Here is a 14,882-nt window from a genome sequence, read left to right on the forward strand (position 1 = left end):
AGTTGTGTTATCTTTATTATGTTTTATTTCTATATAACCCCATTGTCACTTTTACTGCATTATTATTTAGGATCCAAGAGAGGTCCACTATATCACAACTGGGGCTAAGAATGAGGTAAACTGTACCATAACTATAATTTCAAATAATAGATTTAAATCACACATCAGACAGGAGAACTCCTTTCACACCCTGCTGTATCTATGGTTTCTCCCTTGCCCCACATTATGTCTCTCTCAATCACACTCTCGAGTAGCCCAATTTACCACCTATAAGAAGTTACACTAAGTGGAGCGTTACAAAGATAAGATGTAAGGCACTAATTCCATATATACTAGACTCAGCTCTTCGATATATAATTGTTATACTGAATACTGTATAATGACAACAATTATAGTGGCTTATGTTTTAGGTAACAAATATGATGTACACCATACACAGTTTAATCCTGGTGTGTAACCTCAGTTTATTTCAATAAAGCGTTTGTGAAAATTAAAAAACAAACAAACATTAAATTGTGGTTCTTGCATACTCCCTAGGAAGCCAAAAAGCAAAATCTGTATCTTGCAAATGCTGCAAATCAAATGAAAAGTTTAGGGAATTTGCAGCAATTTGAAAACTTTTGTTACAGATTTTGCTTTTTGACCTCACTAGGGAGCGTGGGACAAAGCACAATTCTCAGGACAAAAATAAGGGGCGTTTTATGTCTTCTACAGGTGTAAGAGCATGGGTCTCACCAACAGTGGCCAGACCGCACTACTTCATGCCTCACTGACAAGACCCGCGCTCTTAAAGTCCTGTAAGCACTACATACAGCTGCTGTACAGGGTACATCAGCTGTCATTAAGGGGTTAAATTATATGTTATTGGGAGTAGATTTAATAGAATTTGTGGACACAGAATAAAGAACTGTCACTTCCTAAAATGAATATCTATGAACTGCAAGATAAGGCATAGGCAACTAATATGATGATATTGAAAAAAAATGGGATCATCCATATGATAAGTACTTTGTGCTTTTTCATCAGAGAAATGGGTAAGCACAAGAAGTAAAGTCTTCCTTGGAATTGAGAAAATAGCCAGACTTGAAGTAAATGCTTTAAAATATAGTGAAATAATTCAATTCCTCTTTATGTCACAATATCAAGATAGAGTCGTCTCTAGGTAAAAGCGTTATTTTTAAAGGACAAAAAGGTCAAAATTTAAATGTGCCCGCGTGCATTTTAAAAGCATTGCACCAATCACATGAGGCAAATATTTGAAGCCACCAATCAGCAGCTTTTGGACCTACCTAGGTATCCTTTTAAACAAAGGATAACAGGAGAACAAAACAAATTAGATAGCAGTAATTTGGAAAGCTGTTTTATATCACATGCTCTATCTGAATCACGAAAGAAACATTTAGGGTTTTATGTCCTGATAGATGATAGATAGATAGATAGATAGATAGATAGATAGATAGATAGATAGATAGTGGGAGCAATTTAGATAGATAGATGTGGGAGCCATTCAAAACTGCAAGTGAACAAGGAATACCTAGTAGAAAGCATTTCATACTATTTTTAATTTAAAGGGACAGTCTAGTATTAAACTTTCATTATTCAGATAGGACTTTTCATTTTAATCAACTTTCCAATTTACTGTTATCATCAAATTTGCTTTTTTCTCTTGGTATTCTTAGTTTAAACTAAACATAGGTAGGCTCATATGCTAATTTCTAAGCCTTTGAGGGCTGCCTCTTATCACAGGCTTTTTAAATTCTTTTGCAACACAAAGAGAAAGTACACGTGGGCCATATAGATAACACTGTGTTCATGCACAGAAAGTTATTTAAGATCTAGCACAAAACAATGCTAAATGCAAGACAATAGATAATAAACAGTCACAGTCATGTGATCAGGGGGCTGGAAGAAGGTTCCTAGATACAAGATAATCACAGAGGTAAAAAGTGTATTAATATAACTGTGTTGGTTATGCAAAACTAGGGAATGGGTAATAAAGGAATTATCTATCTTTTAAAACAATAAAAATTCTATGGTAGACTGTCCCTTTAATTACATGTGTTTATTTAGGCTAAAGGACAAACTAGTTAAAGGGACATTAAAGGGACATTATACACTCACAAAAATGTATTTATCAGTTTTTTTTTAATATTTTTTTTTGTAATCTTCTTATAAACCTATGTGATATGGTAAGTACATGTATTATATTGCTTACTACATATCTGCAGGTAAAACTATGAAGAGCTTCTGTAGGATGTTCCGACATATCCTGCTAAACCAGTTTTTTCCCCTTTGACATTTTAAAAATAATTGTCCATACAGGAGCACAACCTCAACAAAAATGCCACCACATCCTTTTCTTACCAGTTTCAGAAAATCTATATTCTGAAGTTTAGACTCAAACACTTAGAAAAATGTAGCATTTAGTCTGCTATTATCTACACCGTTTTAAAGAAAGCAGTTATATCAAGAGATATGTATTCATTATGCCAGAGATGCCTTTTTTTAACATCTATTTACATAATCAGTGAAGGCACTGGAATATAAAGTTAGCATTATAAGAGACCATAAAAATAAAAAAAAATAGTAAAACTTTTTTTTTTTGTGCTTCATACAAATAAATAAACAACTGTAGTTGGTACTTATTTCATGTGAGATTTAAATAACTTAAAACAGGGCCGGCCAAATGGTGGCCCATGGGCCACATGCGGCCCTCTACGCTACTATTTGTGGCCCCAGGGAAAGAGCAAACTAAGAATGTGTGCCATCCTTTTTGTGACCCCAAGAAAAAGCAGAACTAAAAATGTGTTTTGGGGATGCTGGTGGTGAACAGACAAGGTGATCACAACTCATTAAAGCCATATGGAGGGGACAACAGCAGATAGAGTGTACTCTGAAACCTTACCTAAATCAGACTCTGTGCCACTGGACATAGGAATTATATTATTATTTGGGTGTAGGCATAAATTTATATGTGGCCCTTAAGAGTTCTAAAATATTGAACTGCAGCCCTTAAAGCTTCTAAAATACTAATCTGTGGCTCCTATATGTTAGAACGTGGTCCATCTTAAAAGAAAGTTATATGCAACAGAAGATAATTGTATAGTTCCTGAATTAGTTATATTGGTAAGCAGGAAAAATAGCCAGAAAAGTGGACTGATACGAAGTAAAAGGGATGATTTCCCCCCTGAAGTGTCACAATAAAATATTTAGCAATGTACATATATTGTGTGAGTCTTCATTTGTACAGTGTTTATTTCAAAAAGTATTCAGACCCCATTCATTTTTTTCACATTTTGTTTTGTTGCAGCCTTATGCTAAAATGGTTTCAATTATATTTTAACATCAATCTACACTCCATACCCCAAACCCGCAAAGCAAAAAACAGATTTTTGATAACTTTTCAAATGTATTAAAAAGAACAAAAACTGAAATTAATTTAGCTCAGGTGCACCCCATTTCTCTGGATTGTCTTTGAGATGTTTCTACACTTTGATTGGCATTCTCCTGTGGCAAATACAATTTATTGGACATGATTTGGAAAGGCACAAACCTGTCTATATAAGGTCTCACCGCTAAAAATGCATATCAGAGCAAAAACTAAGCCATGAGGTCAAAAGAACTGCATGCAGAGCTCAGAGACAGGATTGGGTTGAGGCACAGATCTGGCAAAGATACTTGTGAGAAGCACTCTTCCCTCTTGTATGGGGATTATGTATGTATAGAATATAAAAATATATCAACTTTGTTATAATTAAAAAATGGGTAACACAATATTAAAAACACTTGCAGCAAGTTCAGTATTGTATCTGACTGAAATACGCAAATAAGAAAGGCAAATACTGGCGATTGCCTTGGGTTAATATGATCTGCCCATGGACAGTTACCTGCTCATGTGGGAGGGCTAAAAATGACTAAATTCCAAAATAAAATGTGGAGTTGATACTGGTGCACTTGAAGTAATCACCTAAAATGAATAATGGCCAAATTAATGTGTAGCTTGCCTGACCATGCACAGCCGGACTGAATAAGATAGTATATAGATGTCTAACTGATAGAGGATATGGCAATTGTGTGATTGAAGTAACAGTGAGTACACAGATACAATGTGGCAATCAGCAGGGATATCCCATTTATTGACATAGATATTTTATGTCAATGTATCAGTACCATACTGTGAACTGGTCAGATCTGAGTAGTTACTAAAAGTAGCAACCAAGATTGACTCCCCTAATACTATTCAAAATTCAACAGATTAATGTCCGCTTCCCATATGGATAGGTTGGAACAATTATGGGGAGGTTATACTGATAGTACTGGCTACTAAGATACTAACAGTCTTATCTTAATCATGGAATTGCTCCACTAGCTTGCAATGAGTCTACCGGAGATTACTCGCTAATAATTGTACAGCTGCTACGTGATTTCTGCTTATTCATACCAATTTCTAGGTGCGCTGTCCTAAGATCTGGTGAAGGCTACAAAAACATTTTGGCTGCATTGAAGCACAGTGGCCTCCTTAATTCTTTAATGTAAGAAGTTTGGAACAACCAGGACTCTTCCTAGACCTGGCCGTCTGGACAAACTGAACAATCGAGAGAGAAGGGCCTTGGTAAGAAAGGTGACCAAGAAACTGATGGTCACTCTGGTTGAGCTCCAGAGATAATGTGTGGAGATTGGAGAAACTTGCATCACTGAATCACTGCAACACTACACCAATCTGGTCTCTATAGCAGAGTAGCCAGATGGAACATTTCCTCAGTGCAAGACACATGAAAGTCCCTTTTGTATTTGCAATAAAAGCACCTAAAGGACTCTCAGACTGTGAGAACCAGATTCTCTGGTCTGATGAAATGAAGATTGAACTGTTTGGCCTCCAAGCATCATGTCTGGAGGGAACCAGGCACTGTTCATTAGAATCCTAAAAAAGAAACTATCTGTTGGCGCTCTACAAATACCTGATAATAGTAATAAAAGAAGAAGCATGGTGGTGGTAGCATCATGCTATGGTGGTGTTTTTCAGTGAAAGGGACTAGTCTGGGTTTAAGGAAAGCTGAATGCAGCAAAATATAGAAATATCCTTAAAGTGAAGTTAAAGTTACCTTGATGTCGATCTCAAATATTAATCTTAGATCAAAATTAATATGACTTTCATTCATGATTTATTTTAAAATTTATTGTAAAAAAAGTAATCGCCATTTTAACTCAATTTTGCAGCACCCCAAAATGAACCCGTTATTATTTTATTTTTTTGCTCTTGATCATGTTTTTCAGCCACTTGAAATTAAAGTCATCCGCCTATTTGATGATATGCGCATTCGCTACTATTTATTTCTGCATCTCTGAGTACACGCGCGCTCCTGTTTTGCACATGTGTGCTCCTTTTAGATCTGAATTCCCATATTATGAAATATACTTCTTATGGCTGCCTCTAATACGGACAAGCGCATCACTTTACTCCTGCAACTTATTTGGAAGCAAGTACCGCAGAAGAGAGACAAAAAAACTATTCTACACTTCTCATTAGGTAGTTGAGCGTATGCATTTATACCAAAGGTTAAAGGGACAGTCTACCATATAATTGTTATTGTTTTAAAAGATAGATAATCCCTTTATTACCCATTCCCCAGTTTTGCATAACCAACACAGTTATATTAATATACTTTTTACCTCTCTGATTACCTTGTATCTAGCAACCTTCTTCCAGCCCCCTGATCACATGACTGGGACTGTTTATTATCTATTGTCTTAAATTAAGCATTGTTTTCTGCTAAATCTTAAATAACCCCCTGTGCCTGAACACAGTGTTATCTATATGGCCCACGTGTACTTTCTGTCTCTTTGTGTTGAAAAGAGATTTAAAAAGCATGTGATAAGAGGCAGCCCTCAAAGGCTTAGAAATTATCATATGAGCCTTCCTATGTTTAGTTTTAACTAAGAATATCAAGAGAAAAAAAACAAATTTGATGATAAAAGTAAATTGGAAAGTTGATTAAAATTAAAAGTCATATCTGAATAATGAAAGTGTAATTTATACTAGACTGTCCCTTTAAGTAGTATATATATATTTCAATCCTTTAATAGTATCGAATATTGAGGGGATATCTTTAGCAAAAGTTTAAGTATAATAAATAGTAAAAAGTACAGTGTTTCAAGTTTTCATTGAATACACTAGGGTATGTGCTGCAGTGCGGGAGTTATTTTGAAGCTGCAACTTCTGGTGGCCCTAATGTTGAGCGGCGCAGTGTTCCGAAGTGTGTAGTAATTTTATCGTTCCGCCTGATGTCTGGGTGTTGAGCTGTGCGCTCTTTTTGAGATTTTGGTTTTATTGCTTTTATGGAATCCCGGTGTTGAGTTGAAGATTCTGTGAAGCACACTATCATTTTCAAGGTTTCCGTTACCAGGGAGCTGACAATGACCATATAAACAAAGTTTAGGCACTCTGGATTATATTAAAAATGTCATGCTTCCATTGTGACAGGTCTGAAGAAGGGGAGCACTATTCAAAAACATCACAATAAAAGCAGTGTGTGTGTGCGCGTATGTATATATATATATATATATATATATATATATATATATATATATATATATATATATATATATATAAACAGGTAGCCCTCAGTTTATGCTGGGGTTAGGTTCCAGAAGGAATGGTTGTAAATCGAAACTGTTGTAAATTGAAACCCAGTTGATAATGTAAGTCAATGGGAAGTGAGGGAGTTAGGTTCCAGGCCCCTCTCAAAATTGGCATAAGTAACACCTAATAAATTACTTTTAAAACTTTGAAATGAAGACTGTAAGTGCTAAACAGCATTATAGACCTAATAAAATAATCACACAACACAGAATATATAATTAAACTAAGTTAAATGAACAAAAACATTTGCTAAACAGCATTATAAACCTAATAAAATAATCACATAACACAGACTTTACTTTCATTTTTCTGCAAACAGTTCTTTCTATGCATTCCAATGTGGGCTGATTTATAGACAGGAAGATCTTGTTCCTTTGCAAGCTGCTCGATAGCTCAGGTCTGGTTAAACTAATTAATTTCAGCTTGCTTGGCTTGCATATCATTGCTGCAACACAAGCGGACAGCTCCACCTACTGGCTATTTTAATCAATGCACAGCTTCTCAATGCTTTTCAATAGCAGTCACATGACTGGAAAAAAAGGTTGTTATTCTGAAACGGTGTAAATTGAACCGTTGTAAAACAAGGGCCACCTGTATGTATGTATGTATGTATGTATGTATGTATGTATGTATGTATGTATATATATATATATATATATATATATTTACCAGGCCACTCAATTTTAAAGATAGGAAAAGGCCTAATCTCTTTCTCATCTGTTGCATTTTTTTTATTAGTCCAGGACTAGAGGAAATTTTCAGCCCTGGGTATAAATATAATGTTACATATATTGCCATTAAAGGGATATTCCTGTTAAAATTAAAATGCACTTAGATAAATTAAATCTTAGAAACATTTACAATATACATGTATTGACAAAAATGCTTCTAGTAAAAGTTATCACTGTTTTAGTGTTAGCATTTTTCTATGCACGTGTATGTAAACATAGCAAGATATTCTCAGTGCATCAGCATTTTAAATATTGCTGCTGCTCAGAGCGGCAGTGGGGCTTGTATCATCATGTCAGCGATTAACAAATTAAGCAGTATAGCAGTAAGACACAAACAACATCCTATTAGACATAAAAAACATGACAAGACAGTTGCAGGTTGATATTCATATATTGCATAGACTTACTAAGGATTCAAAGAACTTGTCATTTTTATTTCATGTATTTATTGTTTTTTAAATTCCAGTATTATCCTTATGAATATAATTACTCAGGAGTGAAACAGTAACTGGATATATTTTCCTCAATGAAGAGTACATTTAATTCTTAGAGAATATTGAGTAATGTAGTTCCTGATTTAGCAGTATTACTAAGCAGAATATAAAATAACCAGTGAGGCAGATTGGCCCCAGTAGGAGAGGCTCTCCTGTGTTTGTGCAATTTATACACAAACTAAACAATGCATCAGTAAGATTCACAAGTCCCTATAGATCAGAGGCAGGTAAACATGACAGGTGTTTAGAAGCAGGTACTCACCTAGAGCAATACCTAGGAAATTACAGGGTCAAAAGGGGAGGGGGTAATACAAATACAGCAGGGTAGTAGTGTGACATAGCAAAAGTTTAGGTACAAGATAGCAGAGGAGCAATATAAAATGGTGTTTTCTAATAATGTAGCAAAAGTGAAAGATGGTCAAGTAAATAAAGGAAAGCATTCAGCCACCATAACTTTAAAGCAGCATGCTATGTCCTGTAGGAGAAACAGCAGATCCGTGAGTGTCACACTTACTTTGTCACTGCTATTGTCCTGCTCCGGCTCACCGGGTCCTCTCTTCCTGAGCTCAGACATATCAGAGCATTAAGCAGGACTGAGCAGGGAGTATTTAGAGGTGGTGCAGGTAACACAGGATAGAGGAGATCAGTGGGAGCTGCAGATACAGGAGGCGGATCAAGCTTTACCCGGAAGCACCAAGAAACTTATTATTATGATTTCTTCATATCGCCTCCTCTTCTTGTGCAGTTATATTAGGAGGAGCAGCTCAATTGTGTGTTGCAGTAGCTAAGGGAATATAGTAAGGAGTGCTTGTTGCCCTGTGTGATCTGGTGGAGGTGACTCTGAGCTGTGTCTCTGCACTTTACCCCTCCTCCACCTCTGACTACAGAAAAGGAGGGAGGGAGAGAGGGGAGGATGAGAGATCTGTGGGGCAGAGAGAAGGTTATTGATATAAGGGAACCAGGAAGGTTATATGAGGGGATTTAAATGTAGTTATGTAAAAAGAAAACAATATTTTTTTTTAAAAGCGTGAGGGATTATGTAAAATATAGGGAACAAAGAGAATAAAGGGTCGTAGATGGTTATGGTTATATGGAAGGAGGGGGAAGAAAAAACCAAAACAAATTTGACGAAATAGTTATTTCCAGAGGGAGTGAGAGAAAATGTTTATATGTAGAATGTAGATGAATAATAAATGAATGAAACAGCAAATTTTACATAAATTAGTCATTAAATGACGTTTGTGTAGAGAAAAAAAAACTGCAGCCGTTTTGTATAGAGGAGATAGTGAAAACAGTGATATTTTAGAATGACAAGGTCACGTGTTTTATAAACTTCTATACAACACAGGGTGCAATACGAAATAGAAGTTCATGTGTGTGGGAAAGAAAAAATATTAGCACAAGGATTTACCGTTTATTCTAAGCAGCCTGTTCTCTAAATTTCACAGAGCTCTCCATTTTCAGTGAATTGAAACGACAGCTTAGTAATTAGTGGAAAGGCTGTTCAATTCTTGCTTTAATGGGGTGTAGTGGAAAGAGTAGATATATAATCATTTATATAAATAGTCACAATTGGAAAGCTTTGAGTGCATTTAAATTTTAAATACAATCACTATTTTTCTGTGCATTTGTATTAGCAAAGAGACTTCTAATAAAATTTACCATTGCTTTAAAGGGACATGAAACCCATTTTATATTTTATTATTCATGTAGAGCATGCCATTTTAAAGTAAGGATAATTTATACAGTTTTAGAAGGCTGATTCTAATAATATACATAGCTAATAGAGTCGCTAACTTAATGTTTAAAAAAGTTAGTTATTAATATAATATAATTAATATAAAATTACGGCATCCGTTCGCTCCACCCCCCTTTTTGCACAGTGCAATTGCAATGGGAGCTCCGTATCTTATCAGCTGTGGGCATTGATCTCTTCAAAATCCCACCTAAAAGCAAACATGCTAAAATGCCACAATTATGATTGGAGAACAGCAATAACGTCATCGGGGGGATAATAAGGCACTTAGTGGCGGGGCTGCCAGAGCACACAGAAAAACGAAGCGGTTTTGTAGATTACAACAGTAAATTGTATTATTTAAAGTTTTCATCCATGAGACTCATAGTAATTTATGTAGCTGCATCGATTGCCACTGCACAGCCTTGTTGAATTTACCATCACTTTAAACAACTTTCCATTTTATTTCCATTTTTAAATTTTCTTTGTTTCTTATTGGTATAGTTTGTTAAAAAGCATGGAGTTAAGCTCAGGAGCATGCACGTATCTGCAGCACTATATGTTATACATTTGCAATAGCACTAGATGGCAGCAGATTTCCTGCCGTGTAGTGTTCCAGGGGTCTATGTCAGAAGACCGAAGTAGAGAAGACTGAACGCTTAAAGGGACATTCAACACTCCACCTAACATTAATCTATGTTAAAAAACTCAAGATCAAGCTGCGACGTGCCCCCTTTCTCTTACTTCCTTCCTTCACCGCTGAATCGTCTACTTTATCTTCTATATTTCTGTGCTAATATGGCTGCCTAACTCCCCCCACCGTGACGTATTGAGGTTCTTCTTGAAACTAGATGCCAATGATATCCCATTTCTCGGACTTCAATTCAAAGCACATTCACGGGCCTTAGCGCATGCGCGTTAACCTAGGAACCCTAAAAGCGGAACCTTAATAAGCAACTTGGTTTCCGTTCCGCTTAGATTATTCATTGTACTGTATTTCGTTATATTAGGTAATACCCCTAACCGTATAGCGGAACGGAAACCAAGTTGCTTATTAAGGTTCCGCTTTTAGGGTTCCTAGGTGAACGCGCATGCGCTAAGGGCCGTGAACGCGCTTTGAATTGCAGTCCGAGGAATGGGATATCATTGGCTGCTCGTTTGAAAAAGAAGCTCAATACGTCACGGTGGGGGGAGTTAGGAAGCCATATTAGCACACAAATTTAGAAGTTATCGTAGACGATTCAACGGTGAAGGAAGGAAGTAAGAGAAAGGGAGCACGTTGCAGCTTGATCTTGAGTTTTAGTTTAACATAGATTAATGTTATGTGGAGTGTTGAATGTCCCTTTAAATATTCCGAAAGTTAAAAATGCAGACACAACATAATCCCAAATAGTAAAATCCCAAAAAAATAAAATCCTAACTTGTCAAATGCTGAAAACCAAAATCCAGAATCAATAAAATCCTGCAGTCCCCATCTTCACTATCTTTTTGCCTCTGGAGTGGTTCAAGCGGGCGCATCGCCGATCCTCTGGCATCCACCCCAAGTGGACCTTGGGGAATGAGGTTTATAAGGGGGGCTTCGCCCCTCTTGAACCCCCCAGTCAAAGGCAAAAAGATAGTGAAGATGGGGATATCACAGCACATCGTATATATGTTTGATGCGGTGATTCGATAGGGGATTTGCAGTCAACAACAAAGATGGCCGTCGGCATCGCAGCGGAGTCTGTTATAAGTTTATGGGGAGTTCTGAAAAAGCAATTATGTGAGTTATGTGGAAAGAAGTCTGTGCAGTTGTGTTTTGGGAACTTATTTAATACATCTTTTTACATGTTTTCATTTGTTTATACCTATTTTTTTAATTTTAGGGATTTTATCATTTCTGCATTTTGATTTTCTGGATTTTAGACATTACGGATTATGATCTTTCTGGATTTCAAGATTCTGTCTTATGGTATTAGGGATTTTGAGTTTAGGGATTTTGATCGCCTCCCGTGTTCCAAACATGTTCATGCTACCTACTACCTAGGTATCTCTTCAACAGAGATTTGTATGCTTTGTCCGAATCACAAAAGAAAAAGTTTGGGTTTCATGTCCCAAATAACAGCTTTTACTTTGCACAGGGCATACAGAGCATAGGCCATTGACACCCAAATTCAAACACTGCGTCTACTCAAAGGATCGTCTGTGGAGCATATCCCACTGGCGATGACGCAAATTGAGTCATCCCTAATGCGCTTGTTCTCTGAGCAGACACAGTGACTGAATATGGGAGTGGCTGATTTTATTAGAATAGAAGCCTTTTTGCTAATATAAGTGTATTGCAAAATACTTCAGTTCAAAACTGAAATGTACATCTGTGTATTTCAGTCTTCATTATTATGTCCCTTTTAACGAAGGAAGAAAGTAAGGTATTGTTAATAAAATTAATATGGTTTGACTTCCGGTGGGCGGCTCTAGAAGATGGTCCGGGAAACCTTGGCGGATACAAGCATTCTCAATTCTTCTTCCCTCAATTCTTTTCAAGTTATAATCCATAAAGGATTACTGCGCAATGGAGTTGGAAAGGGACATTTCTACACAGATAACCTCGGCCTTTATGCCTCTGTTTGAGAGCTTATTCCTTAGCTAAGAAGTTTTGCCCCACAAGAAAGGATGAAGCACCGTTACTAGTAATTACCACCACAATAGCTAATAATGATCCGCGCTATCAACAACAGTCAAAGCATGACTCTGCATGTGACGCCATGTGGTCGGACGACACACAGCCTGACCCCCACAATGGGGGAGCTCTAACCTGCACTCCTTGTATATCCTCCGTGTCTAATGGGGCTGCTTACTGCAATTCAGAATTCGCTGGGAGTACCTACACTATAAAAGCTCCACAACAAACCGCCTCCTTATGCCTATCTATACAGACAGAGGACCGGTTCATTCAGCCGGGGCTCTGGATGACCGCACATTCTGAATACATGAGGGAAAGATCTGCCCTGTACTTGCCAATGGCTTCTACGAGACTTTCTGCTATGGCATGCACATATACACTAAACAGACTGACGGATCCGGTGGCTGTTTGGGGCGCTGCAGGCTGCTTGGAGATACAGAGTGGCTGTCAAGTCAGAGACACCTTAGAATATGATTGCAGAGCTAGGAATATAGACTGACTCCTGGATCATTGTAATTGTGGGCTAATGTACTACTTCTGCAATCTGCTATTTTCATTACATGCCTGCATCAGTATGTTATTTGGTTTTTACAGGGGTATATTCCAGAGCTTGAGACACTTATTAACTAATGTAAGTTCATTTGCTTCATGTTTTAAATTTTATCTTTCTAGTGCTCACTGCCCTGAGGGAGAGGTAACTGCTCTTCTATACTCAGATTTATTGTCTAAATAGGAGCGTATCTTTGCAGTTAGGCTAGTTTATATTCAACTGTAAAATATCCCGTTGTTGTTGTTTTGTTTTAGTTGTTTTATTATTTTTATTTTTTTCTCCCTAATGGATAATGAATGTAAAGTAGCGGGGGACTGATTACCACTCATACCTGCAACATCGTACTCATCACAAGCAGAACCAGCCGATCAACATGTATTTCTACAGACTAGAGATTTATTTTTTTTCCCCAGTATCTGTATATAACTTTATGTTACTCTTCCAGCTAGCCAGTGGGGGTGAGTGGGAAAGAGATCTTAACCTGTTTCCGGAATGCTGTTTTTCTCACTCTAATTCTTATAGCTGCTGGTAGAAACGACTGGCTATTCTCAATAAGTCCTATCAACCTGCAAGAAAATTATTATGATTTATTTATATGTGATTTGATTGTTCCCAATAACCCAGTCCCACATACATTATAAGCCTCTGGCAGGGAAACCTATACTCAGGAGAGTCGCAATTTAGGCTCATTGTACTCTGGAAAATAAAACGCTTTGGCAAGTGCCCATTTAAACACTAACTCACATAGGTTACTTAATTCTCAGCAGACTGGGCATGACATACACACTTATACCTCCTCTGTTATCCGCTAGAACGCTGGTTATTAAAGTAAAACTATCGGACAGTATAACTCACTAATGGCACCTCTCTATTAGCGCTCTTATCAATTAAATTTCGGTAAGTTCTTATGTTTATTTACCTTGCAATACTGGGCAGCATAGAAATTTTCCAATATACATAATGGGGATGGCATACCCCTATAATCTATGGGTCAATTAAGGAGGTGTTTAGTTTACTTATTTTTGTTTGGTTAAAGTGTTTTGGTTATTGTATAAAAAAAAATATGGAACACGGGTTGTACATGAACTGTCATCTCGCTAACTTGACAAAGCTCTTTTTTTCAGAGGTTTCTCTATTTGGAGTGCTATCAAAAGACTATAATGAATGTTAACAAAAAGACACTCTGCAGCCCTCATTTGAAGCCTGCGGTAATAACTGCACTGTGGCTACTGATATCTATAATCTGCTTATTGTGTATTGTCTATAATTTCACCATGTATATGCATACAATTGTCTAACTACACCTGTGTTTCTTTAAAGGACCAGTCAACACCATTAGATTTGCATAATCAACAAATGCAAGCTAACAAGACAATGCAATAGCACTTAGTCTGAACTTCAAATGAGTAGTAGATTTTTTATAACAAATTTCAGTTATGTATATTTCCACTCCCCTTGTACCATGTGATATCAATCAGCCAATCACAAATGCATATATGCGTATAGTCTGTGAATTCTTGCACATGCTCAGTAGGATCTGGTGACTCAAAAAGTGTAAATATAAAAGACTGTGCACATTTTTTTTAATGGAAGTAAATTGGAAAGTTGTTTAAAATTACATGCTGTATCTGAATCATGAAAATTTAATTTAACCTTAGTGTCCCTTTTAATAAAAAGAATTAAAAAAATATATATATTGGTTATTTGTAGACCGTTAACAGATATAAAATATATATATGTTTAATGTTGCTATCTTATTTATGCAAATCCTGCCCCAAGAGTTTCACAAAGAGTAAACTCATTGAGTAAAGAGGTCTGTATTTAAATAGAAATCAAAAGGCAAAGTTTACAGTTGATGAGAAAGACTGTCATAGTTGCATGTAGGAAATAGCAACTTACTTATTTTGATTACACAAATGGGAGTAGGGAAGGGAATTTTCAAGACGGAAACAGAATGAATGGAGATTACTGATTTACATCTATTGAAGCATGCCCCACCTGGGTCGGACTGGGGAAAAACTCATGCTAGGCTGCCATTTAATGTGGGATAACTTCATAGCAAATATTAAA

At 36.6% G+C, this 14,882-nt stretch overlaps 1 protein-coding gene across 1 annotated transcript in view; it reads right to left on the minus strand.

Annotated features, from left to right (window-relative positions):
* The window catches only part of CDS1 (CDP-diacylglycerol synthase 1), a 244,275-nt gene extending 235,569 nt beyond the window's left edge, over positions 1 to 8,706 (minus strand). The window contains exon 1 of the mRNA XM_053703398.1: positions 8,380 to 8,706. Within this exon, the coding sequence (XP_053559373.1) occupies positions 8,380 to 8,439 (60 nt within the window). The 5' untranslated portion in view covers positions 8,440 to 8,706. The remainder of the gene's footprint in view (positions 1 to 8,379) is intronic.
* Between the last annotated feature and the right edge of the window lie 6,176 nt (positions 8,707 to 14,882).

This window comes from Bombina bombina, chromosome 2, assembly GCF_027579735.1.
Source record: "Bombina bombina isolate aBomBom1 chromosome 2, aBomBom1.pri, whole genome shotgun sequence".
NCBI classification, from domain to species: Eukaryota; Metazoa; Chordata; class Amphibia; order Anura; family Bombinatoridae; genus Bombina; species Bombina bombina.